Source organism: Malus domestica, chromosome 02 (genome assembly GCF_042453785.1).
Source record: "Malus domestica chromosome 02, GDT2T_hap1".
NCBI lineage: Eukaryota > Viridiplantae > Streptophyta > Magnoliopsida > Rosales > Rosaceae > Malus > Malus domestica.
In genome coordinates, this window is record NC_091662.1 from 34606090 (window position 1) to 34633445 (window position 27356).

Genomic DNA, 27356 nt, shown 5'->3' on the forward strand with positions numbered 1-27356 from the left:
GTTTCCACCTATTGATTTAGTTTTAGAAATGGTGCCTAATTCTTTGGTTTCGTTTCATAAATAGTTCTACTTATTGGTCTAGTTTCATAAATAGTGTCTACTTGTTGGTCAAGTTTAATAAATAGTGTCTACTTATTGGTCAAGTTTTATAAATAGTGTCTAATTTTTAGTTCAGTTTCATAAGGTTTGAAATTTAGACCATTTTTGGTCCTGTAAAAGCACCCATTGTGCCTAAAAGATGAACCCGTAAGTGATCCTTTAGATCAAAATCTCGAGAAGATTATGTCTTCAGTAATTATATTTGAAAAATTGTTTTCAATTACCAAATTAAAATTCCCTCACATTTTTTACATACCTACAATAATTAAATGTAGCTCTCCATCCAATTTCTTTAGCTTGGGTGTCATTTTGGAGACACGTGGTGTACCATCCCGTGTTCTGAGCACATTGAAAAAATCTCTCGTCATCTTGATTACTATTGGGAAACACCACATCAAAAAATAAAACTAGGAAATGTAATCAATTTGAAGTCTTTCTCATATTCTAAAAAGGAAAAAAAAAAAAAAAACAAACAAACAAACTCTTAAGACAACGGAAAAAAAGAGAGTGGAAAGGAGTGTAAGATCCCACATCGCCCGGGGGAGAGGAGGTGATGTGTTTTATATGTACATGCACACCTCTCTATAGTGAGACACGTTTTGGGTGGAAGCCCAAGAACAAATCTGTGAAGGCGTGACCCAAAGCGGACAATATATATCTTACTATATGAACTGTGATGTGACAAGGAGGACGGGGGGAGGTCAGGGGGAGGTGGGTGGAAGTTAGGTAAATGATTTTTTATTTGATCAATCGATATTATCTATACTAAGGGGAGGAGGGTGAGTTTAGCCTTATAACGGGCTAGTAATAATGTAATTCAAATTCGCCTTTGTCAATAATCATTAAATAAAGTTAGTTGATGATTTTTTTTTAAATAAAATGCAAAGATTTGAAGTTCTTTTTCATTAATTTTCTTTTTTAAATTTCTTCTTAAACTCATTATTTTTCTGGAAAACCACTGTTCATATTCCCGTTATCATAAAGAAATTATTAATATTTGAATTTTTTGACCAAATTTAATTCTCTGGGTTAATTTGATTTTTTTTTCTTGAACAAATTGTGATTCTCTATATGTAATCTTTGTAATTCGTGTACAAAGAACAATAAGGTGTGATGGTTTGCCAGTGTGTTATGGTAATGTCAAACCCCAGTTTTGTGCTCGTCAAATTAAAACATGAAGCGTTAATGGAGTCAAACTACAAACATTAAAAATCAATCCATGCAGGGTGACTCTATCCATTAGAACTCAACCCCCCATCAAAATGTCATCGGAAAGTTTCATATCACTGTAAATTTGATCGTCGACTACAAACACAAAATCTTCGGTACAGTTAACTTTCGAAATTCAAATAATAGAAAATCACTAGAAATGTAAAGGATGCCAAGAGAAACTCATTCGTTACGATATAGTATGTTCATTTATACAGTAAATATCGTTATACACAGAATGTTACAATCTGACTGCGTCCATTTGATTACGATCACACTTCCTAACTCTTTACCAGTTCTTTTAATTGCACATCTGCTTCCATTAGTGTTTGGCATGCCCCACTAGAAGAGAAAAAGACAGCTGCAAACGGATAGGATGATGAACGTTAAGAGGGAAATAAATCAAAGAAATAGGGATACTCTGGGAATTTAATTTAATGACCCTGTAACAATTTGTGTTGTATTGACTCTTTGCCGGCAGACTTGACCACCTAGAAAAAACATCAGGACATAAAAGTATTGTATTGACTTGGCCTGGCCTGGCAGCTGCAAACGCAACTTCCAGGAAGTTAAAAAAAGAAGAAGCATTTCTTATGAAGTTGCATAAGCATAAGCCAAAAGTATTCACTGTTAGAAATCAACCTCTAGAAGTGCTTTTTGTTTCTCTTCACTTTTCTTACCTGGAAAAGGAACAATGGCTATCGGAGAGGCCTTTCTTTCTGCCTTTCTTCAAGTTCTGTTTGACAGATTGGCTTCCAATGAGGTTGTAGGTTTACTGTGTGGGAGGAAGTACGATGATTTGCTGGACAAGTTGAAGGTCACTCTTCTGACTGTTACGACGCTGCTTAATGATGCTGAGGAGAAGCAGTTTTACAAAGTTGCTGTGAAGAAGTGGTTGCACATGACTAAAAATGCGCTCTATGATGCCGAGGACTTACTAGATGATCTCGCTAGCGAAGCCTTGGCTTGTAAGGCGGCAGCTGAATCTCCGGCCACCACTAAACAGGTATGGAATTGGAACCGTATTTCTACTTCTCTCAGTCCATCTAGTAGAGGGATCGAACATAAGTTGTTAAAGATAATTGAGAGGTTGGAATTGATTGCCCAATATAAAAATGTTCTAGGGTTGAAAGACAATGTTCTAGCCTTTAGACATAGATCACCAACAACTTCGTTGGTAGACGAATCATGTGTTTACGGCAGGAGCTGTGACAAAGAGGAGATAATTCGAGTTTTGTTATGTGATGAACCAACTAGTAGTAAGGTTGGTGTAGTTCCTGTCATTGGCATGGCTGGAATTGGAAAGACGACTCTTGCACAACTGATTTACAATGATGAAAGAGTGGACAAGCATTTCGATTTAAAAATTTGGATGTTTGTGTCTGATCATTTTGATGCAGTGAGGGTGACGAAAACAATTCTCGAGTCGGTCAATATGCAGAATGTTGATCTTGATGACTTGAATCTACTTCAAGTTTGTTTGAAAGAAAAATTGGCTGGTAAGAGATTCTTGATTGTTTTGGATGATGTTTGGAACAAGAGGAATGATGATTGGGATCTCTCGTGGATTCCGTTCAGAGCAGGGAGAAGCGGAAGCAAGATAATTGTAACAACGCAAAACAGCGATGTTGCATCAAGCATGGGTACGGTTCCAGCTTATCACTTGAGAGGTTTGTCATTTGAAGATTCTTGGTTATTGTTCAAGAGCCAGGCATTTGAGAATCGAACCATTGATGCTAATCTCGAAGCCATTGGTAAGGAGATTGTCAACAGGTGTGATGGTTTGCCCTTGGCAGTGAAAAGATTTGGAATCCTATTGCACTCTAGAATGGAAGAAGATGAATGGAAAGATATGTTGAGTAGGAAAATTTGGGATCTACCAGATGATGAAAGTAACATCCTTCAGACTTTAAGATTAAGCTACCATCACCTTCCTGCACATTTGAAGCCGTGTTTCGCATACTGTTCCTTGTTCCCTACGGAATTTGAATTTGACAAAGATTCACTTGTTCTGTTGTGGATGGCTGAAGGTTTGCTTGAGCAACCAAAAGGAAATAAAACTTTGGAAGATGTTGGTGGTGAGTATTTTCAGGAGCTGGTATCCAGATCATTCTTTCAACAATCACTTCACAATAGATCAAGATTTATAATGCACAACCTCATGAAAGAGCTAGCTCAATTTGTTTCTGGAGAGTTCTGTTTCAGATTGGAGGATAAAGTCGACGACAGCAATCAATATAAAGCATATGAGAAGGCTCGTCATTCTTCATATATTCGCCGTCAGCGCGAGTTAACTACAAGGTTTGACTCCTTCAGCAGACTTGAGTGCTTACGCACCTTCCTTCCATTGGATGATTTGGATCCAACAGACGGAACTGGATTTAGCTATTTGGCTAACAAAGTCCCTCGTGATCTACTTCCGAAGTTGCGATATCTACGGGTGCTATCTTTCAATGCTTGTCGTATTACTGAATTGCCAGATACAATAGGCAATTTAAAGCATCTACGCTATCTGGACCTCTCTCGCACTGCAATTAAAAGGTTGCCTGATTCTATGAGTATGCTTTGCAATTTACAAACATTGTTATTAGTAGAATGTCGCTCTCTCACTAAGTTGCCAGCAGAAATGGGGAACCTGACAAGCCTACGCCATCTTCATATTGACGGAAGCAGATTAAAGGAGATGCCACTGCAAATGTGTAGACTGAAGAATCTCCAATCCTTGTCTAATTTTATGGTAGGTAGGGAGAATGGTTGTGGAATTAAAGACTTGAGCGACATGCTGCAACTTAAGGGATCCCTTATCATTTCAGGACTGCAGAATGTTGTGAATTTTGTAGATGCAATGGAGGCTAATCTGAAGGGAAAGGAAGGACTTGATCACTTGGTGTTCCAATGGAGTGACAGTTCTGATGATTCACTCGCTGATACAGATGAAGAGGATGTTTCTGACATGCCACAAGTTCACAGAATCCTAGACGATCTCAACATCAGAGGTCATAGTGTTACGAGATTTCCGAGTTTTAAGGAAACCATGGATGCTTATGAACAAGAGGCCAATGAGTTAAGGTTGAAAAGGAGAAACAGTATGGATGGTTCAAGAAATGAAAGAACTGAGATGGTTGTATTCGAGATGCTGCAACCTCATAAAAATCTAAAAAAAGTTACGATTGAAGACTATGGAGGCACAAAATTCCCTCGTTGGGTTGCGTCCCCATTGTTCTCCAATATTCTATATTTAAAGCTCATCAACTGCAGGAAGTGTACACGACTGCCGGCACTCGGACAACTTCCTTCACTAAAAGACCTCATTGTTGAAGGGATGGAGGGCATAACAAGTATAGGCGCTGAGTTCTATGGGGATTACCATTCATCTGTCCTTCCATTTCCGTCTTTGGAAACCCTAAAATTTGACTACATGATAAACTGGGAGGAGTGGTCTTCTTCTGGGGTTGAAGGACGGGAAGATTTCTGTTGCCTGAAAAAGATTGAAATTCTAAACTGTCCAAAGCTCAAAAAGTTCTCTCACAACTTCTCAGCCTTGAGAAAAATGAGAATTAAGTGGTGTGAGGAATTGATTGCTCTTCCAAGCCTTTCAAAGACAGATAATCGTTTAGAGCAACGCGGAGAATTCCCTAACCTCCTTGAGCTTTCTATATGGACATGTCCCAACCTAAATGAATTACCTAGCATCTTTCCGTCTCTGCAAGTCCTTGAGATAAATGGATGTCAAGAACTAACAGAGCTGCCCAAGCTCCCTTTGATCAGGGAGTTGGAACTTAAAAAGTGCAATGAGGGGATACTACAAAGTATAGTCGGACTTTCCTCGCTGACCTACTTGCATTTGCATCAAATTCCCGGGCTGACACGTCTACTTGAAGGGTTTCTACAACACTTGACAGCTCTTGAAGACTTGAAGATTGTGCATCTCAGCGAGGTTGTCACTTTGTCTAATGAGATTGGATTGCAAAATCTTATGCACCTCCAACGCTTGGAAATTTCAGGATGTCCATTCTTACAGGAGTTGCCACAATGCTTGCACCGACTCTCATCTCTTAAGGAGTTTAAAGTTTGGAGATGTCCTTCACTTGTATGCTTTCCGGAAACAGGTTTTCCTTCCACGCTTAGAGGCCTTGAGATCAAGGGTTGTGATGCTCTCCAACTCCTACCAGAATGGAAGATGCAGAACAGCAATGACTTGTGTTTTCCGCTCGAGTACTTGGTAATTGAAGGCTGTTCTTCTCTGAAGTCGTTTCCAAAAGGTAAGCTTCCCAGCACACTCAAAGAACTTGAAATCCAAAACTGCAAAAATTTGGAATCCCTTCCAAAGGACATGATTCACAATAATAGTTCTCTTGAATTTCTTAAGATTTCCGGGTGTCCTTCTGTTACATCCTTTCCGAGAGGTACTTTTGGTCTCCCTGCAGCAACATCCAGCCTAGTCATGAACCTTAAACAGCTCATCATCAACGACTGCGCCAACCTCCAGTTCTTACCTGAAGGCCTGCACAACCTTATACATCTCAATAATTTGGAAATTACTGAGTGTCCACTTGTCGAGTCTATCACGGAATTTGGCCTGCCAACCTCCATGCTGAAAGCTATTAAAGTTTCCGATTGTAGAAACCTCAAGTCTCTACCAAAACGTATGCACGGCCTCACATCTCTTCAAGAACTATGCATCGAAAGTTGCTCTAGTCTCGTCTCATTTCCAGAGGGTGGATTGCCAACCAATCTATCTTCGTTGTCGATCATGGATTGTGAAAACTTCAAGCCTTCGTTCGAGTGGGGGCTGCACAGACTCACTTGTCTCACCAACCTCACCTTTGGTGGTTGTCAAGGACTGGTATCATTCCCAGAGGATTGGCTGTTGCCTATCAGTTTATCCTCTCTTCAGCTTCAGCGACTGCCAAATCTCAAGTTCCTACCCAACAGACTTAACAATCTCCCCTCTCTCGATAATCTGGAAATATCGGAATGTGACATACTTGAAACCTTGTTTGAAGAGGAGCAACCGAAGATGCTTCAAAATTTTGAAATTCTGGGATCTACTCTCACTAGTGGTTTTGTGTAAATTGATTATAATTCTGTGCTCATCAATGCAAAAGATCCATTCACTTCAATTTCTTACTAGTCGATACATGTCGTTTAAAAATCTAGGATGTGAACTGTATTTCTTTCTCTTTCTCTTTCTCTCTCTCTTCCCCCCCAATCTGTGTTACATATGTGACACACAGCATTCTGGTCAATGGGAACCTTCAGGACTTATTCAACCAAGTCGGGGATTAAGAAAAGGTGATCCAGTCTCTCCAGTCTTGTTTTTATTATGTGCGGAGGAGGAAGGAAGATGGTTGTCTACATGGCTTTCAAATCTCGGCGAATAGTCTGACTATGTGGGAGAGCACACAAAAAGACCTAAGAAGCAATTGATGGAAGTGATGAAGATCATCTTGGATTGCAGGCGGACGGTGCTTCAAAGAAGAAAGTACTGACGATGTCTGGAATGGTGGAGGTGAGGGTTCATGGCTAGGCGGAACATTTCTCATCTCCGGCGGGTAAAGAGGTTCTACTGAAAGCTGTGGCCTCGGCATTACCCGATTCTGCAATGTCAAGCTTGAAACTGCCGGTCAATCTATGCAAGGAAATAGAAAGACTACCATCAAGGTTTGGTGGAGGGACAAAAAAGCACTCAGAAAGGAGTTCATTGGGGTACTTGGAGCAAGGTCACAACATAGCAAATGCTTGCCAAAGTTTGGATGGCACATTCTACAGTGTCCGGAATCTCTCTTAGCGCCGCCACTTAAGGCCAAATATTGCCCGGACCACTCCTATTTTATGTCCGGAATCTTTCTACTCCGTTAAGTCTGGTTATAAAATAGCAAATGTTTTGAGTTGCAGTGGAGAGCTAGCTAGGAAGGAAGGGAGAAGGTGTGGTCTAGTATTTGGCGGATGGAGGTGCAAACTAAACATCGACTTTTTATGTGAAAGTATTGCAGCAGTAATGTCTGTGGAGGAAGGTTTCTTCTGGTCTATTTAGAACTGTTTATTTTTCTTTAGTTTTAGTCCTTTTTAACTCTTTTATTTTATGGAGTTGACGGAAACGGGTAACTTGAGAAATGGACATTGAGGTAGTGGAACGTTTTAAGTTTAAGGGAGCAAAGCGAAATTATGATTAAGTTAAAAGGGTTTTCTTTACAAATAAGCCTCATTAGAATAATTCGAGCAGAGACTGAAATGCATGAGGTTCTGGAATGCCTGATGTTTGATATACGACGATTCGCACAAGATTCAAGGTTAGTGTCGCTTTATTCGTTCCAAGATTGCGTAAAGAAGTCATACTCAATAACTTCTTTTTAGGTTCAAATCTCGTAAATAACAAATTTGAATTAATTTATTCCTCCACCCCTATAGTTGGTAAAATAAAAAGAAAGAAAAGATTGTTGAGAAGCATACATGTCATCATTTTGAGCCTATTTGGCTTTTAAATATCTTAGTTGCTGATGCAAACATTTCTATTCGTATTTAATCAAATTTCTATTTTCTGAAAACAAAAATCTCTACTGATTAGAAGAACATGGCCACTGATTTCATTTTCTGGTCTAAATTTCTCATTCAAGGAAAACAAATGACAATACAAAAGCCAAAACGAGCATGAGACAATTTAAATAAAATCTCTTGTTCTCAAGCAAAGCAATCTCGATTGAGTCGATTCTAGGCCGCAGTACATCAACAAAAAAACGAACAGAAGACGTATATCCATACTCCAGCTTAGGAGGAGCTTCCCCTCTGTCCGGGGTTAACCTTGAATTTGATGGCAGACTAGAAAAGCCACCTGCAGACGCACAACGCTAAGTGCAACATTTCTGTTTGCTCGACCAAAGCTATCCGAATGATTCAATTCTATGCTGAAGTAAAAACCTACCAAGCCGAATGACAGGATTTACATGTAAACAAGCTGGCCCGAAGAGAGGGTGGTGAGAGAGGAGAGAGGAGAGAGGAGATCGGGAGGATTAAAGAAGTCAAGGCCGATATAAAATGGTCTACTGAGGTGTTTGCCCGTGCGGTGGTGGCCCTGGTGGAGGTTGGGGCATACCAGACTGACCCCTAGACTGCAGTATGCAAGACAAGGACAAATTAGCTTTTCCCGAGTTAATGTTGAGATTTATGAAAATTTCTGTACCACCGAGGTACAAATTATTGTCTTACCTGATAAGGATTATACCCCGGATGCATGGGAATTTGCCCAGGCTGACTCCGATTGAAGGCACCACCCTGAGGATACATTTGAGCTCCACTTGCATTTGTTTGGCCCTGCATGTTTGGCATACCATTTGGAAAACCTCCACCGCTTGTAGGTAGAGATCCCGAGTGCATTGGGTTCATGCCCATAAAATGACCTTGTGGCAATGGGTGACCCATCTGATTCATTGTACCTTGAATTCCCTAAAGAACCAAACTAATGTTAATTACCACCAACTATGAGATTTTCCAGGAGTACATAGTCAATAAGGATCGTTCTAAAACCGAAAGCAATCTTCACTATTTCTTGAAGTAAGAATATCTAACTTATAAAACAATATTCCAGGGGGTTCCAATTTATAAAAATAAGACGTGAATAATGTAATAAATAATTCTGTGAAAAAAGAAGGCATACCATTGGCATTGAATGTGAGGTAGGAACAGATGAAGGCATAGATCCAGGCCCTGAAGATGGCATACCAAGTGGGGGCATTTGGGGTGGCGGTCGATGTAAATGAGGATGCGGCAGCAAGGGTAAATGGGATGGAGGCTGCAGATGTGGCATATTTGGAGGTGCCATAGGCATAGGGGGCATTTGTTGCGGGTGACCTTGGTGTTGGTGTTGCTGTTGCTGTTGTGGCATCTGTTGAGGATTTTGTTGATATTGCTGCTGCTGAGTCGCAGCAAGAAGAGAGGGGTGTGGACCAGGCGGGAGAGGAGGAGCACCTAACCCCATCGATAGTGCATGAGGCTGCTGTTGCTCCCCCTGATTTGATGCATCAAGAGATAACGGCATAGCAACTCCAACACCTGGAATAGTTCCTTCATTTCGAGTCAACCCAGGAACAAATGGTCCAGGAGTTGGTGGTCCTTCAGGTACTGGAAAATTACCAGTCATGCGACCACCAAAAGCAGGGTTTTGCTCACCATAACCTGAGAGAAATAAAAATAACATGATGCGCTGATCAATTCAGCACACATATACCTTAATTAAACTACAAATTCATATGCAGGGTGTGGGTGGGTGGGTTTTTGTGTGCGCACACACTTATATGTGCATTTTGCTCTATAATATCACCCCTGTATGTAGCATATCGAGTATCAAGACCATGACACACCCAAACTTGAAAACAAGTATCCTAAACGCTGACAACATTAGTTATTTTTTAAATAAAAATATAAACCCTTAAAGGGAAATGTTGAGTCATGCTTGGTGTTGCACAAGTCAAATGTAAAATGCTTAAAATATGACTTCTATTTGATAAGATAATGGGCTATATAGTTTACCATTTTGATTTTGGGGTGGCAAAGTACTACCTTGATTTTGGCCGGTGTTAGATTTATCATGACCAGTATCTCCTGGCCTATTTCTGCACCAAAACTTCGTAGTGTGATCATTGCTACCACTGCAGAAGAATAATAAAAGTAAATGAAGCCACTGCCAAACCAAAACAGTGTTTCAGATAAATGTGACACTAGCTTGTTGAAAGTACACCAATATTATTCCATAACAAAAAATCCAAAACATCAAGATCCATATGCTCATTGATCCTTGGCCGAACATTAGACACATCTAAACGATGTCCAATCACTACAGAATTTGGATTTTGGTAAAGGTAGGAGACAAATACACAACTCATATTAAACAAATAAGATCCAATCCATAAGTTAAGGGAAACAACTCAGGGCACAAAGAATGTTCTTATACCAGAGACATGCATCCTCTGACAAATCACAAGGTTCTAAAAGTGGTTCCCGTTGATCTAAACTTCTAGTAATTTTTGTACGAAATTGCATTACTGTCAAGAAGCAAACTCACGTTATGACGTGTTATGCTCCACTTTGACATAAAAATTTATAACAGCAACCTCCCAGCCAGGAAAGTGATTAAGGACAAACCCAATATAGTTTCTATTCATCTGGTTTCCCATATGTTAGTTCCCTTGAGATTCATTAACACAGAAAAAGAAAAAAAGAAAAAAAGAAAAAAAATCATCAGAGCATCTTGGAATTGCCACTAAATCCTAGGACAAAGTGCTCTGTCAAAAATTGAATGCTTTAATGAAATAGCTTTTGAGGCATCTGAATTCACAAATGGAAAATCAAAGGTAGGCCATCTTAGGAGATCATTTTACAAGTAAAAAACCCTTATTGATGAAGTGAATTGATTTTGGGAACATTCCAGTTTTGGCAATTTTCACAATTCACATCTATAACATAAAAGTTTGAAAGGGGGAAGATCTTAATAAAAAAAAAAAAAAAAAAAAAAAAAAGAAAAGGACAGAAAACACGTTATGAAGACAAGTAATACATACCTGCAGAGAAGATAACCAATAGGATGCCATGCAAGATCCCACACACTGTGATCATGTGCATTGGGAATTTCAACCTGGGGAGTTTCATGCCTGTGCATGAGGATATTTTAGCTTTCAGAAACTTCCAAGTTATAATGATGATCCATATGAACATAATAATAGTAATTCGTACTGAAAACTTGAAGATATCGTCATTTTCTCCAGTCATCTAAAAGGACATAAATTGTAAATATGTATGACGTCTTTTTTTTTTCGGTCAATAATACATCTTTGCAATAAAGCAATTTATATTTCACTATTATTAATTCATAAGATATCTTACTATTATTTTTCCTCAATTATTTCCAGCATTTTCTGTGATACTTAAGTTCCAAGAAACACTGATACTGTCCTTTCTCCCCTCAAGATGGATCAGTTACATATATGCTTCCTGATAACAGATTAAAGTTTCCATATATATATGACTAATTTGGTTCAAGGGTTACCTTAGAAATCTAATAGAATTAAAATACGGGTTTCCTTACTTTCTAAACCATTCATTTCTTTCTAGAAAATACATACGTGTTGCAACAAAGACAAGTATGTAAAATTAAGAGGTTTAGAAAATACATACGTTGTCTTAATTAAGAGTAAATCATAAAGGAAACTGAAGATCATAGGAGGTAATAGGATTGAGAATAGAATTTACCCAACAAGCCAATGGTAAATGGATCCATCAAAACTCCCACTAACAAAATATTCTTCATGAAACGGATGCCAAGCCAGAGCTGACAAAATTTCAAAGAATGACAACCATAAATATTATACATTATACACGTATAAAACGTTGATTAATATCTTGAGCACATTAACTTTGGCCCTCCATCGATAAGGCATGTGCATAATAAAGATGCAAGGAAATGGGAGGAAGTTTTCCAGACAGAAATATTTTGCAATACTAATAATACAAGTTACAACTGACAATAATCATAATGACATTCATCCATGAGAAATTTAGCAAGAGTCAACAATAATGACAAACAGTACCAGAAATAATAAAAACAAACCAACAGGGATGAACAAAATGGAATACTTGGGACCAATAAGGCAAAATTTCGAGAAAATAGATGATAAGAGTTTGATGGACGAAATGAAGGTAATCCTTTTGTGATAGAAAAAACACAAAATCATTTGAAAAGAACTGCCATTAGGTTAGCTATTCTTTATGGGGCCAATGTTACTTCTAATAAAAGCAAGGGAAATGTATGGATGTAGCAGAGACTATGGTTCTGGTTAAAGGTGTTCAGCGAGGCCATCTAAGTTGGGTTATCAAACATGAGAGAGGCTTTATTTTGGGAGATGCATTAGCTTTATGGCAAGAGGAAGAAGGCTATGATTCTAGGAAGATGCGCCGTGATGGCTGCGTTTCATGTAATATGAGTGGAGAGTTAATTGACAATGTGAGTGGATGGGGGGGGGGGGGTGGAGTATTTGTCGGAGAGGGTTCTCTTTTGAGCAATTCTATCAGGGTTTGCTCAGAGATATTCTACGAGTGGAGAGTCAAAGAAGGGTATTTGACAATGTGAGCGGGTGGGCAGGTAGAGTATTTTTGGGAGAGAGTTCTTTCTTTGCAAGCTTTCAAATAGGAATGCAGCTGTAATAAGTGTCCATTGTTTCTTTGCTAATTTTTTTTTTTTTGTTTTGTTTTGTTTTTATTTTAGAGCTCTCCAAATCTTTGTTTGGTGAACATCTTTTCCACTGTTTTATGCTAATTCTTTCTCTTTATTTTTTGTGAAAACTATTCCTTTCTCTTTAATGTCATTGTGTTTCCTATCCAAAAAAAAAAAAATGTACACAGAGATAAGAATATTAAGATGGATTGATCAGGATAACTAAAAAAGGTAAGTCAAAACACCAAGGCATTAAGGAAACATCGAAAGTGGCACCTATTGGTGACAAGATAAGAGAAATACTAAGGTGATATGAGAAGAAACTTCACTGACCAGTCACATCCTTTCGATGCCCGCGGAAGGATGCAAGTTCCTTCATGGCCCTTATGTCGTAAACCTGAGAGTATGGGGTGCAACAATATCATCAGCCCATTATCAATTTAAGTGACAGTGCGAAGAAAAAAAAAAATGGCCACCAACCTTGATGATTTGATCCTTCGAAGCAGTTAGCACCCAGTTACCATTTTGGTTCCATTTAACCGAGAGCACCATATTTTTATGGCCATGACTGCAAAGACATGCATAACATTTTAATAGAAATTTAAATAATAAACAACTTACAGGTTTAACTGCAATATCTCTCTACTTACAACGAACAGAGTTCTCGCCCTGACTTAGCATCCCAAAGTTTAACAAGACTGTCTTTCCCACCTACAGTGTAACCCAACCATATTGAATTAATCAAACATTGACATACAATAAAATCTCGATACCAACTCGGAAGAGAATTTTTGCAAATACCTGAAACTAGTAGAGATTTAGTAGGGTGCCAGTCAACACTCTTTACATCCCAACCATGGCCTGCCTGAGTCCAAACCACAGAGAAATTCTAAGGTTACTCCATGCACTTCTTAAGCAAGCAAATCCCAAGAACATGACATCAAAAACTTGATAAAGAAAGAAACTTAATGCAGTTATGAATCTAAGATAATCTGTTCATAGATTTTCTGCTTTGAACACAATAAAGTATTCCAACAATAGATCAACAACATATCCCGAGTACTGAGAACGCTACATGCTTTATGCATTTAGATGAAGCATCAAAGCAGTCCCAAACTTACGGAATAGGAATTGCTTTTTAAACAAGATTTTGTGCCATTCGAAGTTAAATTTTAGTTAAAACCCCTTTTGGTCTTATGGTCTAGCTAACCCAACTTTACACCCTAGTAATACTTCCTGACATTTAAGGAGGGAGGGAAACAACTATATTGGCCGTTCAAACAGCTAGGGGTCCTGCAATGCGAGATCCAACTTAGAAGCTTTTCTCATACGCACACTCAAAACACATGCTGAAATGGGTAAACATACTCTCCATTAACAAACATTTGAGGAAATGGACTCTTCATTTCATGAACTTGTGATTTTCAACCAGCCATAGTATATGTTTAACTTGGTTGATGTGATGTATCTCAAGTCATACCAACCCAAATTAACTAAATATATAGCAACTCCCACTTCTCAATACAACAAAATATAAATAAACAAACAGGTCCCAATAAACATCAGTTTACTGGGTGTCAAAATACGTAATGCAGAAAACAAGAAATTGGAGTATTTGGAAAGAGAGCTTGAAAGAGACTTTAAGAAAAGATATGGAGTACTTGGAGCTAATGGAAAACTTGGTGCTAAACTGAGCGCAGTAGCATTCTAGGATTCATACAGCCGACCCCAATTAGTGGGATAAGGCTTTGTGGTGGTGGTGGTGGTTGTTGTAGAAAACAAGAAATCCCCAGAAACAATCTAACACTTCGAAATAAAGTATATTTCTGTCACAACATTCCAATCCATTGCCAAAACCAGAAAATTTCTGGTAGACAACCGGGGTTACCAATTATGAAAGCTGTAGGTTAAAAAGGAATCTAGATCCTAAGGTTTTCCTTTACTAATCTGAATGGGAAACGTATTTAAATAAAGAGAGAAAATATAATATTAAGATGAATTCAATTTCACATAGAAAATGGATGTCTATGTGTTCAGAGCTTTGGATGAAGGGTTTGCATTTGTTTTATTGTACAGATAACAACATATCAATAACATTGTACAGAAGTACTTGGATTGAACTCGCAACCCATGCTCAACAAGCTCAGTCTATATCCATTGTGTAGTCAAAGCACTTTACCAGTCAATGTGCGCTCTTCTTGGCACCGTGCAAAGTCCCAAACTTTAACAGTATTATCATCGGAGCAGGAACAGAATTTCAAGTCAGTCTTGCAGAAACTGTTAAAACGGCCCAGTTAACAAATGTCTGAAGCAGAATGAATAATATTATGCAAATGGGAGAATTTACCTTAAGTCGCGAACAGATTCTTTGTGAGCAGATTTATTTGCCTTTACATTATTCATGTTGTTCTGCCAATACCTAACAAATACACCCATATGTATGAACACATCAAACTATCATAATTTTTCATTTAATGGAACTTATTAAAAATTAAAATCATATCGGTAATTACTTTATTGCACCGCCATCATCACCAGAGACCATCCAATTGTCATTATGACTCCATACCATAGACCTGATTGCTTGATCATGAGCCTAGAAATTGACGAAAAAATAATTAGCTCTCATTCTGATATCCATTGGACAGTAATTAAAAGAACTGGACATCTAATCTTTTTTTTAAGAAGAAACTATAGAATTTTATTATAACAGCAGAAGAAATTACAACAAGTGGATAAGAAATCCACCAACTAGCTAAGACCTCTCCAGTAGGACTACTTTACAAGTAACTAAAGCTGTATCAAATTCATTTTACAGCTGCTAACACATCCATCACTATATAAGAAAGATAATAATCACTAAACTCATTCGAAACTGATGCCCAGTATCTTACTCTACCCATAGTTCCTCTATTCCTACTCCCTTATAATCCTCAAAATTCTTCTATTAACCTGAAGAATCATTTCAAAGTTAAATGATTGTCCATTCCAAAGAGTGAATTCCCCACTTTGAGAGCCAGTAATAAGACGTCTTCCTGTAGGAGTCCACTGTAAAAAAGAAAAAGAGAGAGGATGAGGTCAGCGAAGATTAGAATGATAGCTCACCAACAAAACCAATAAAATGACATAAAAAAAATTCTATTATCTTCCAACCAAGTTATATAATTTAAACCCGTTATCTTCGAAATATGAGAACTAACGCATTTTTTTTCCTTTCTGGTTCATGGCCCAATACAGAAGCCAGGTCTAGTTCTTGTACATAATAAAAATAACTGGATGAACCACCACCCATTTTTAAAACCTTCACCCACTAATTTTAATATTCCTAGCATTGTAACAGTAGATAGCACTGTGATAGATAGACTTGAAGCCTAGCGAATTAGCAACACAAGTAATGTTACTATGTTAGTTTTTTTCTACATAGCCAATACAGTAACCGTCCAACATTTAAATAGTCAGAAATTAGTACCAAGCCTTTTCAATCAAGTGGGGTCCGTTGGAAAATTAATCCCCATCGTTGCGGAAAGGAAACCCGATGGAAGAAATAAAATGGAAGCGAGATGACAAACGAGTAAAACGCAGCAAGAAAGAACACCAAGAGTTATATGGTTCGGCGAGAAAACCAGCTATGTCCATGGAGAGTGTTTCGATCTTCAGTATAACCAGAGAGAAAATACAACCATAAAAGTAAAACCACTCTAGTGTATAACACCAGAGCTCGTATCCAATAGGATACACCCCTTGTACACCCTCTCTGAAACCGTGTGGATCACTCTCTCAACCTAGAGATATATCCTCTTTAGTAACCCAAGAGTAAACCCACTCTTGTAACACACCCAAGAGTAAATCCACTTTTGTATCCCATGCACTCAGATAATTCCCATCTGAGTCATACTTCAAATGATCAAGGCCTCCACTTTTATATAGGGCTTACGAGAAGCATCTAGAAATCACTAGCCACTTCCTTGCACAATGCACCGACTTGCATTAAATATACAAAAGTTGTTCCACTAATAGAACTCTCTTGAGCCAGCCATCATTATCCACCAATACACCAATAATCAGCCAAATGACCACTGTATTAATTACAATACAATACCAAGAACCCAGTATGCAAATAATGCATGTCTTTTTGTTAATACACGTCCAACCACATCCGTTTATCACGTGTAAATTCATGGGAATTTCAAAAGCCATGCACCTCCACTAAGGAGGGAGGTTATTCCCAACAGGGTCTACATGTCATTGATGTCAAATGTCAATCAAACAACAATACTACAGAAGTGATAGTTGAACAATAAGATTATTCATTATTGAAAAGTGGTTGGAAATATCCCAGCCGGTATCCAAAATAGGGATCCCCAAGTTCAAATCTCCCTCCAAACAACATAACTCCAAACTCAAAAAGAAAACATCAACACGCTCAATGAAGGATGCACAGAGAAACATAAAAAACACATAGAGAAAGAGGATTTAGATTTTCTTTTGACCAAATCTGAATTGTAGTGAAACTTACCAAAACCCGATTAATCGGACAACGATTCTTGTTTAAAGAAGTGTGTACAAACTTTGCAGCAAAGCTAGTGGATGGATTATCTGAGTAGGCAACTGACGGCAACATCTACATCGAAAACACAATATTCATGCAAAATGAACATATAAACCAAGTTCAGACAAAAATTGGACTACCATCATGCTTCCAATTAAGAATTTCTTAAACACAAAGAAAAAATGAAATAGAAATAACAAGGACAACTGACATCAATTGCTGCTGCAGGTGTGGGTTGCAATACTGTTCTATCCCTTGCATCGCGCTGCCACATTCGAATCTGAACACAATAATAAATGATTTTAGGATACTTGATCACTAATATAAATTTGCAAGTTTACGAGACAATGACAACCAGAATCCTTAAAGGCTATGTACACCTGAAAATGAAATAGAAATATCCAAAGGACATAACATAGTGATCTTTTGTGAGTTTAACATCTGGGTGGGAGTTTATTTTTAATTTTAGTGAGGTGTTTTCTGTTCTGATCTGCGCTTCGTAGGGGTTGTGGTTGGGTCATTGCAGGGAGGTCTGTTGAACTGTTTTCTGGCCCGGAACAGATGCTAAACCATGGTCCCTTCCTTAAGCATAGATCAGACCATATTGCAGGACATAACTTTTAAGATACATAGGTTCAAATAACATAAAAAAATTAACAAATAAATGCACATCCAAATTACATGCACCCATTAAGTTAGAGGATGACTTCTTGCTGAACTGATGACTGTAGGAAAGTCAAAGAGACATGAACAAAAGCATAATGCAAAAAAATGAAAACTTTACCTGCATATATCGCACGACAGTGCTAGTATAATCAACTGCCCTCCTGTGTGTAAGCTTTTTCATCCTTTTTCCAGGAAAACTGTCAGCATGAGCTGCAACAAACAAAACCATTTGTCACTCATTATAAAAAAATAAAAAAAATAAAAAAATAAAAAGGGAAAATTCATTAAATTCTGCACTAAACCTCTTAAAAAAATTAAACCACTATTTTCGGATATTGTTTACACCTTCCGCCTCACTGGCACACCCTTTTAAATTGCAAATCTAAAGAACTTCAAGATCCAAAACCAGTTCTAAGTGTTTTATTTACAGATTCTTTATTCAAAGCCGTGGCGCTTTAAAACTGTAAATCCAAAGTTGAAAATCCCAGTAAAAGAAAAAGAAGTAAATTGCAACCAAATTCTTGTGTAGGTACCTCCCTACACTGAAAATTCTTTTATTTTTATTTTTTCCATTAATTTCCAACCCAAAAGAACCAGAACAAAATAGCAAAGACAAAGGCATAATTTGGTACGAACCATCATAAGGAGGAGCGAGCCCAGGTTGGTTGTGATACTCTGGGGGCATATTAGTTGAAGATGCCGACGGCTGACGCATCATTGGGGCCGGTGGTGGCGGGCCCCTATGAAATTCTCCACCTTGCTGCTGATGTTGCTGGTGTAGTTGCAAATGCTGTTGCTGGTGTTGTTGCAAATGCTGCTGCTGCTGTTGTTGCAAATGCTGCTGCTGCTGCTGATGTTGTTGCAAATGCTGCTGCTGATGTTGCGGGTGCTGCTGTTGGTGGTGTTGCTGTTGTGGATCAGGGTACATCATTGTAGCCCCAAATCAAAGTACTAAGGGGAAAAGAAAACAAAAACCAAAACCCCAGGATTAGAGAACAGAGAAGAGGAAAGTTGCACCAATTTAAACGCCTTCCGGTGAGCTGAAATCGAATTCAATTGGGATTAGCAGTCAGATTGGCTATGAATTCAAGGCAATGAAGGCCTAAGGGGTGGAAATTTAGAGTTTTAACACAGCATGGCCTTCTCATAGATATGGTTTCTTTTCATGAATTGAGAGAAAACCCATCAATCAATCGACAGACTTGAACAATTAGAGCGTAATAAAGCATGTAAAGAGCGAAAATTTAATCTGTTCAAAATAAATTAACAAATAAAAAAACTACAAATACAGCAAAAAGACATAAAAAGGGGTTCTTTTTCACAACCCATAAATTGAATAATGGAGTTGAACCAGAATATCATACTGAATAGTGGAATTTAATAAAAAATAAAAAATAAAAACCAAACAATTAAAAAAAAGACTTACCGGGATTTGATAACTTTCTCAACCCAGAATTTAGTTCTGAGAACTGCAGTAGGATATATGCAGAATGCTAGAAGCGGTTTCGTTTCTTGAGGAAGAAGAGTGGAGACGGAAGGTATGAATCCGAGAGGGATTAAATTTGAAGTAGGAACCTGAGAAATTTGAGCATTCCGGAATCCGATTACGAAAGCGAGAGCTTGTGCTCTTCAAGCGGGGTAAGGGCAGTCCCTGAGTTTTCAGTTGGGTCTCTCTCTCTTCGAGCGGGTTCATGTTCAGTCAAATTCGGCTGCGTTTTGCACTTACTTACATCTACGCCGTTGGTTCCATCCAACGGTGGAAATTACAACTCCGCAACTAATAATTAACATAGTAATTTCGCCCGTTTACGAATTTTAAAAAGAATAATACAAGGGACCAAATTTTGATAACACATCATTATGTTTAAAATTTTGGTGTTCCTAATATTACTGTTTTAAATATTACTTCTGTATATTTTACCCTTCTTAATCATTTAAATTGCACTTTTTTTAAGGTTGCTACTATAACACACTTTTGTTTTACATTCACACATTTTCTCTCAATTTTTCACTGTTGAATCGAATAAAATGAAGAACATAAAATGACAGATAGTGTGTGGAAAGTAAAACAGATGGATGTCCATTGAGGTAGTCCCATGACCACTGGAGGCCCAAAAGTATGTAGTGAAGATCCTCTGAGACTCTCGTGTAGATCTGTTTTGTTTAACATAACTCAAATCGTGCTTTACTAAGGTGCCTAGGGGTATTTATAATGGTTTTTTATAAGTATTTTGTTGCACTAAATGTTGGCCAATCTGGAGGCCTTTGCCTACTTTGGAACTCTAATGTTATTTTTGTTAATGTTATTGCTTTTTAGTCTACATTCATTCATTGTACCTTGAAAGACTTAAAGTTGGATGTAGAGTGGTATGTTACTTCTGTTTATTCTTACCCACAAAAATAACTACAATTGTGGCTTGAATTCCTTTTTTACTCCCATTGACAAACCTTGGATGCTAATTGGTGACTTCAATGCAATATTTTCTTTAGAGGAAAAGATTGGCAGAACTCAAAGTACGAATAAATTGTATGATTAATTTTTCAAATTTTCTTAGAGATGAAAATTCAGTTTCTTTGCATGCTTCTGGTGTCCCTTTTACTTGGTCTAATTGTCATAAGAATCATATTGTGATCTTTGAAAGACTTGATAGATCTCTTGCTAATCCTAATTGGTTAAATCTATTTCCTAATTTTAATTTGCATAACCTCCCTATTTTTGGGTCGGATCACAACCCTATTTGCTTAACCTTGTATAAAACTTGCCCTAAAAGAAAGTTCTCTTTTTAAGTTTGAGGCTATGTGGCTTCAACACTCTGAGTTTCAGGATACGGTTAAAAAGGCTTTGGTCTGTCACTTGATGGCAATCCTAATGATCAATTCAGAGTTTGTGCTGGTACATTTAATCATTTGATTAGTGTTTGGAACAAAGTAACATTAGTTTGAAATTAAGAAACTTGCAGGACAGCTTGGTTGATACTAAATCTAAAAGAATGGTCGACAACCCTAACCCTTAACATCTGAGGAAGAAAGAATACTTCTAATAAGGTTATAAAAGACACTAGGCGTTAGTCAAGTGGCCGGCTAGGGCCTAGTGCCTATGCGGACTAGGCATATTTAAATAGATTTATTATATATTGTATAAATAAATGTCTATTTATACTTCAAAGAACACATAGATTGCAAATAAAATGACATATGAATTATATAGTATTAAAACATAATGAAAACATGAGGAACAATGATGTAATAAGTGTTTATTCGAGTTCAACAATTCTCTTTCATTTTATTGAAAAATTAAATTGCGAAAGGAAAGTTATCTATTTTTTGTATAAGTGAGAATTGTGACCTAGGCGGATCTAAGTGTGCTAGGCAAGTGCCTAAGAGGCCTAGGCAGATGCCTAAGCAGGCCTAGGTGTGTTTTCAAGATTTTCAAATGCCTAAAGATCAATCAGAGCGGTGACCAACAACCTAGCGCCTAGGCGGAGCTAGGCGGGGATTTTTATAACAGTGCTTCTAAACGGCTCATTCAATCCCTAAGGAATGAGGAAATCATGTGGGCTCAAGATGCTAAGGCTAAGTGGCTATGGTTACGGAATAAAAACCCTAAATTTTTTCAAACTCATGCTACTATGCAATAGAAATTAAACAAATGAGTTCGGACATGTTCTAAACCTTGTCGGGCTCAAGTCCTTGCCTCTTAGGCACTCATTCTACAAATTTACAGAGTATGGATAATCTTTGGGATGAAAAAGAGTTCAATAATGACTACAATTTAAATCGGTATGCGGGAAGGCTATAACAGAGTTATAACTAAAGTGAATGGATGGGGGTGCAAATAGAACGTAAAGGAAATGACAAAGCTTTTAAGTGTTTTTCTGAGAGTTGAGTTGAGTGTCCCTTTCTTTATGTTCTTTTGTAGCTTTTATAGCACCTCATTCCTTCTAAGTTAAGTCCGCTTGCTTGATATGACAAACAAGTGGTAATTTCACACTTAACCTCCTTGAAATTACAGGGTTTTAGCCTTAAAAATGTGTTTTTGCCCTCTACAAAACCTATCGTAATAACCCCTATGCTTGTCCAGTTGCATAGGTTTGCCGCCCAATCTTGTCACGTTGCTTAATATCTTGATTCATGGTTTGAGTTTCCGTCTTTAGATTTCCTTGCTTTGAAGGTCTAGTGCCTTCCTGGGGCATCACACACACTTGGGCCGCGCTCCAGACCCAATGTCTAGTTTGGGTCTAAACACACCTCATACATCGACCTCTCTATCCTTTTCGTCGTACCTGTTTGATTTTACAGCAAGATCATTTCATCCCTTATGCAGTTGAGTCATTTATGGTCGATTATGGGCATATCAAGGATAGTCTATAATAATAACTCTTGTTTAAATAAATGATAAATCAAGCTATATGTCGTGCCAAATTTCATATATCAAATCTTGTGTAAAAAATGTGGTGATTCGCTGCAAAAAGATTGTACAAATTAAGAAAAGCATTTGTTTATTTACAAAACTAAGGATCATGTGCAATGGCGTCGATATAGGGCATGGGGTTAAGTTTTGTGTTGAATATATGGCCAAATTGTCGTGGGCCTTTATTTATGAGCCCAGCAGCCCATTTAAAAGGCCTTTCTTCTTTGGCCCATGTGAAAAGCCACGGGTGTGACTAGGGTTTTAATTGGCAGCAGCAACTGCCTTTGTTTTTTAGTAGCAGAAAAAGAAAAGAAAAAAAAAAAGTGCCGCAACCCCTTTTTGGAGAGAAGAAGAAAGTGTGCTCCTCTCACTTGGTTAGTACTCACTCAATCAAAGTTGTATTTGTGTATTAGCTTTGAGCTTTGTATAGAGAGGAAATTATTCACTATATTTCCTTATCTATTTGTTTCTTTGGAGAGTGAGAGTTATTGGGTGTATTGGGGTTTTGGGTTGTGAGATTGCCAACACTTTGTAAACTTCCATTTGGTTGATAATGGATTATTGGGTGAGCTCCTACTGCTTCGAGGACGTACTCCAGTTACACTGACTTGGTGTTTTTTATATTTTGTTCTTGCATTTCATTTGATATATTATCTATGGGTTAGCTTGAGTTGGTTCCAATTAGTTTGGTGCTATCCTAGCACAACAATTGGTATCAGAGCACTGGTAGCTATTGGGTACCATCTAGTTGCTAAAGATGTTAAACGGGCAAGATGAGAATCATTTTGGAAGCAACTCCGGATTTGCAAGAACTACGGTGCAAAATGCAAAGTTTGAAGTGGAAAAAGTTGATGGCACAAACAACTTCAAGTTGTGGCAATGTGAGGTCAAGGATGTGTTGGCTCAACAAGATCTACTTGCCGCTTTGGGAGATAAGCCAGAAGCTATGTCGAAGTTGAAATGGGAGAAATTAAATATGTGGGCTTGCTCCACAATTCGGTTGTGCCTTGCAAAAACTCATAAATATATTGTGATGCAAGAGACATTGGCAAATGTGTTGTGACAAAAATTAGAAGACAAGTACATGATGAAGAGTGTGGAGAATCGGCTACACTAGAAGAAAAAGCTCTACCGCTTCCAATATAAAGAAGGTACAAAAATGATTAGACACCTTGATGCTTTTAATAAGTTGATTGCCGATTTGATGAATTTCTATAAGGATATTAAGGATGAAGATAAGGCCTTAATATTGTTGAATTCGTTGCCGGACTCTTATGAACATTTTGTTACCACTATTATGTATGGTAAAGAAACTATGAAATTTGAAGATGTGTCAAATGCCTTGATGAATTATGAAATGAGGCATAGAGATAAAAATCATGATAGTACATTTGAAGCTTTATTTGTTAGAGGTAGATCATCAGAGAGGAGATCTTTCTCTAGTAAGAAAAAATCACTTTCTCAACCTAGAGGAACTTCTAAAGGTAGAAAAAATTTGGAAAGGGATGAATGTGCTTTTTGTCATAATAAAGGCCATTGGAAGAAAGACTGTCATAGGTTGAAGACCGAAGGTGAGTTCTGAAGCTAATGTTGCTAAGCTTGAAAATGATTTTTCTGATTTTGCTTTAACCGTTTCCTCATCATTTGATTGTGCTACCAAGTGGGTATTGGATAGGGATTGTACTCATCATATGACTCCTCACAATGATTGGTTTTCAAGCTTGAAAATCTAGAGTGAAGTTTAGTACTGCAGTACATTAAAATGAGTGGTAGACATTGGTTCGTGACCTTTGTTGATGATTATTCTAGAAGGTCTTGGGTCTACACTATAAAGCACAAGAATGAGGTGTTGAGCATTTTCTTGAGTTGGAAGAAAATGGTTGAGAACCAGACTGAGAGAAGGATTAAGATTTTGAGATCGGATAATGGTGGTGAATACACATTTGACCCTTTCTGTCATATCCCAGCCCAGGGTCCATCACATCCCAGGCCCGCTCCACCACCGTAGCACGATATTGTCCGTTTTGGGCCCTGACTACGCCCTCACGGTTTTGTTTATGGGAACTCACATGAGAACTTCCCAGTGGGTCACTCATCATGGGATTGCTCTCGCACGAACTCGCTTAACTTCGGAGTTCCGATGGAACCCGAAGCCAGTGAGCTCCCAAAAGGCCTCATGTTAGGTAGAGATGGGAATATACATATAAAGCTTACATGATCCACTTCCCTGGGCGATGTGAGATGTTACACTTTCTTTAAAGTTCGCAAAGAGGAAGGAATTGCGAGGCATTTCAATGTTTGGGGAACTCCACAACAAAATGGAGTTGCATAAAGATTAAATCGAACCTTGCTTGAGAAGGTTAGATGTATGTTGTCTCAGTCGGGTTTGAGCAAGTCATTTTGGGTAGAGGCAGTTACTTATGCATGTCACATAATCAATTGGTTACCCTTAACTACTGTTTAGGGCAAGACACCAATGGAGGTATGGACTAGAAAACCTTCTTCTGATTATGACTATATCCGTATTTTTGGTTCACCTGCTTATTTTCATGTAACTAGAAATAAACTTGATCCTATAGCCAAAAAGGCTATCTTTCTTGGTTTTAGTAGTGGTGTCAAAGGTTACAGGTTGTGGTGCTCAAAGATGAAGAAACTTGTAATCAGTAGAGATGTGACATTTAATGAAGAAAGTATATTCAAAAACTCTGAGAAGAATGTGATAGATGTCCAACAGGTGGAGCTTGAGAAAATTGCCTCTTGTGCTTCAAATCATATTTCCACTGATGTCGAAGCCACTACAAGTGAAGAAGTGGAAGACCAAGAAGATGTTGAAGAAGTTGAATTTGAAGATTCTATTCTAGATGAAATGCAAGCTTTACCTCAAGAGTCTATTGCGAAGAATAAAGGAAAGAGAAATATTACAAAGCCAGCTCGGTATAGTGATTCTGTTTCTTTTGCTCTTCCTATTATCACTGATGAGATTCCATCCAATCTTGAGGAAGCTATTGAGAGTGAAGAAAATGAGAAATGGTGCAATGCCATGAGTGATGAGATGAATTCTTTCTTGAAGAACAAGATTTGGGAGTTAGCTAAATTGCCTAAGGGTAAGAAAGCTATCAGTTGCAAATGGGTGTATGTCAAGAAGGAAGGTATCGATGAGAAAAGCAATGTGAGATTCAAAGCAAGATTAGTTGCTAAAGGGTATGCACAAAAGTAGGGCATTGACTATAATGAAATCTTTTCTCCGGTTGTGAAGCACTCCTCAATTCGTATTATGTTAGCTCTTGTTGCACAATATGGTGATTTGAATGAAGAGATCTATATGTGTCAACCAAATGGGTATAAAGTGAAAGGAAAAGAGAATTTGTTTTGCGAGTTGAAGAAATCACTTTATGGCTTGAAGCAATCTCTAAGACAATGGTATTTGAGGTTTAATAAATTTATGAGAGGCCAAAATTATTCTAGAAGTCAATATGATCATTGTGTGTACTCCAAGTAGTTGCAAGATGAGTCTTTCATTTATTTGTTGATATATGTTGATTGCCTTAAATGATGTCGAAGAGATTGAGAAATTGAATAAACAAATGAAGAACAAGTTCGAGATGAAAGATCTTGGTGAAGCGAAGAAGATCCTTGGCATGGAGATCATTAGAGATAGAGAGAAGGGTTTAGTATGCTTGAATCAAATACAATACCTTGAGAAGTTGATTCGGAAGTTTGGAGTTCATAATTCAACCAAACCGGTTAGTACCCTTTTGGCTCCTCATTTTAAATTGAGTTCTCTACAATGTCCTAAAACTGATAAAGAAAAGCTGCAAATGAAAAATATACCATATGCAAATTTGGTTGGTAGTTTGATGTATGTAATGGTATGGTCTAGACCGGATTTGCTCATGCAATTGATATGGTGAGTCGATATATGCATAATCCTGGTAAATAGCATTGACATGCTGCTAAGTGGATATTGAGGTATCTCCACGGTACTTGAGATGTTGGTTTATGCTTTGAGGGGGATGACTTTGGTATTGGTCACTTTGCAGTTGGTTATGTTGATTCAGATTATACAGGTGATTTGGATAAAAGGAAGTCTACTATAGGTTGTGTGTTTACTATGGCTAAAGGGCCAGTTTGTTGGGAGTCTATTTTGCGGTCTTCTGTTGCCTTGTCCTCTACAGAGGCTGAATATATGGCTGTTGCTGAAGCTATAAAGGAGGCCATTTGGATACATGGACTTATTAAAGATTTGGAGGTTGATCAGAAGCAGGTGGAGTTGCATTGTGATAGTCAGAGTGCCATTTATTTGGCTACGTATTAGCATTAGCGGAGCTAGGAATTATTTGGTGAGTGAGCTAAACTAAAATTATTACTAGGAGATCAAATGGTTAAATTTTTTTTGTTATTTACATAAAGTTACACAATAAAAAGCCTGAAAGTAATAATTTAAAGTAAGAAATTTAACTATGAATAAAGCAAGTTTCAACTAGATTTAACAAAGAAAACATTTGAAGTTGCAACTTATAGTAGAAAGAAACATACATCATCAATCTTGTCATAACAACTTAACAAATAAATGAAAGGTACCTATTCAAGTTGTGCCCTTCGATCCTTAATGGAATTGAAATCCTTTGTTATTTATTCTGAATCAATCTTTTCGGCAAGCTCTTTTTCAATGTACACAACCATTGAATCAGCTAGAAATTCACTTTCCATCTTGTTGTGAAGTCTTGTTTTAATAAGATTCATTGCTGAAAAAGCTCATTCAGTAGTTGATGTAGAAATGGGAAGAGTCAATACAAGTCGAATTAACCTATCAATCAAATAGTACCTTTCGGATCTCTTTGTTTCAACTAATCCCCGACATAATTTCGAAGTAGTACACATTTTTTTTTTAAAACAGAAGATGATGTGGTACGTCTGATTCATAGATTTTCAACTCACATCTCAACGTATGTAGCTCTTTTTAAGTGAAATCCAGAGGAAAAAATTTCTCTGCAAGCTTGCAAATGTGATCAATGTTGAACGCCTTAAAAGCTTCTCTTGGTTCTAAAGCTGAACTGAGAATAAGAAGTTCCATTGCCACCTCACTAAACCTACTATTTAGCTCTGCCAGCTGAAAATCTATTGCATTATTGAAGATATCAATGTGATAATGATGCTCAAATGTAATATTATCTGTTTGCTGACAAGAATGACCAGTTCCTACTTTGTATTGAGCATTC

The 27356-nt window shown here is 37.7% G+C and overlaps 2 protein-coding genes across 3 annotated transcripts; one reads left to right on the plus strand and one right to left on the minus strand.

Annotated features, from left to right (window-relative positions):
* The first annotated feature begins 2002 nt into the window (after positions 1 to 2002).
* LOC103407446 (putative disease resistance RPP13-like protein 1) lies at positions 2003 to 6382 on the plus strand. Its single transcript, XM_070813194.1, has one exon. It carries the CDS (start codon positions 2003 to 2005, stop codon positions 6380 to 6382), a length of 4380 nt encoding a protein of 1459 aa, XP_070669295.1.
* Positions 6383 to 7872: 1490 nt separating this feature from the next.
* On the minus strand, positions 7873 to 19404 carry LOC103407424 (flowering time control protein FY-like). Of its 2 annotated transcripts, XR_524772.4 has the most exons (20): positions 19153 to 19404; positions 18363 to 18677; positions 17845 to 17936; positions 17272 to 17340; positions 17028 to 17132; positions 15464 to 15559; positions 15025 to 15107; positions 14859 to 14930; positions 14691 to 14788; positions 13313 to 13372; positions 13162 to 13222; positions 12992 to 13079; positions 12845 to 12908; positions 11551 to 11629; positions 10863 to 10952; positions 9865 to 9953; positions 8963 to 9480; positions 8515 to 8751; positions 8231 to 8417; positions 7873 to 8140 (listed from the first exon to the last, which is right to left on the minus strand). XR_524772.4 is itself a non-coding variant. In XM_008346361.4 (19 exons), the coding sequence occupies exons 2-19, from the start codon at positions 18655 to 18657 to the stop codon at positions 8349 to 8351; spliced, it is 2265 nt and encodes a 754-aa protein (XP_008344583.3). In that variant the 5' UTR covers positions 18658 to 18677; positions 19153 to 19404; the 3' UTR covers positions 7873 to 8348. The 2 variants fall into 2 exon arrangements, 1 of the variants encoding a protein (XP_008344583.3); XM_008346361.4 differs by having other exon boundaries at positions 7873 to 8417.
* Positions 19405 to 27356: the final 7952 nt, after the last annotated feature.

What these genes read in the sequence shown, in the direction of transcription:
- LOC103407446 (XM_070813194.1), top strand. Translation starts at nt 2,003, where the DNA reads ATGGCTATCGGAGAGGCCTTTCTTTCTGCCTTTCTTCAAGTTCTGTTT.
- LOC103407424 (XM_008346361.4), bottom strand. Translation starts at nt 18,657, where the DNA reads ATGATGTACCCTGATCCACAACAGCAACACCACCAACAGCAGCACCCG. An exon ending in TAACACCGGCCAAAATCAAG is followed by an intron (nt 9,481 to 9,864) that starts GTAGTACTTTGC and finishes TATTTCTCTCAG; the next exon opens with GTTATGGTGAGCAAAACCCT. An exon ending in CCTCACATTCAATGCCAATG is followed by an intron (nt 8,752 to 8,962) that starts GTATGCCTTCTT and finishes TTGGTTCTTTAG; the next exon opens with GGAATTCAAGGTACAATGAA.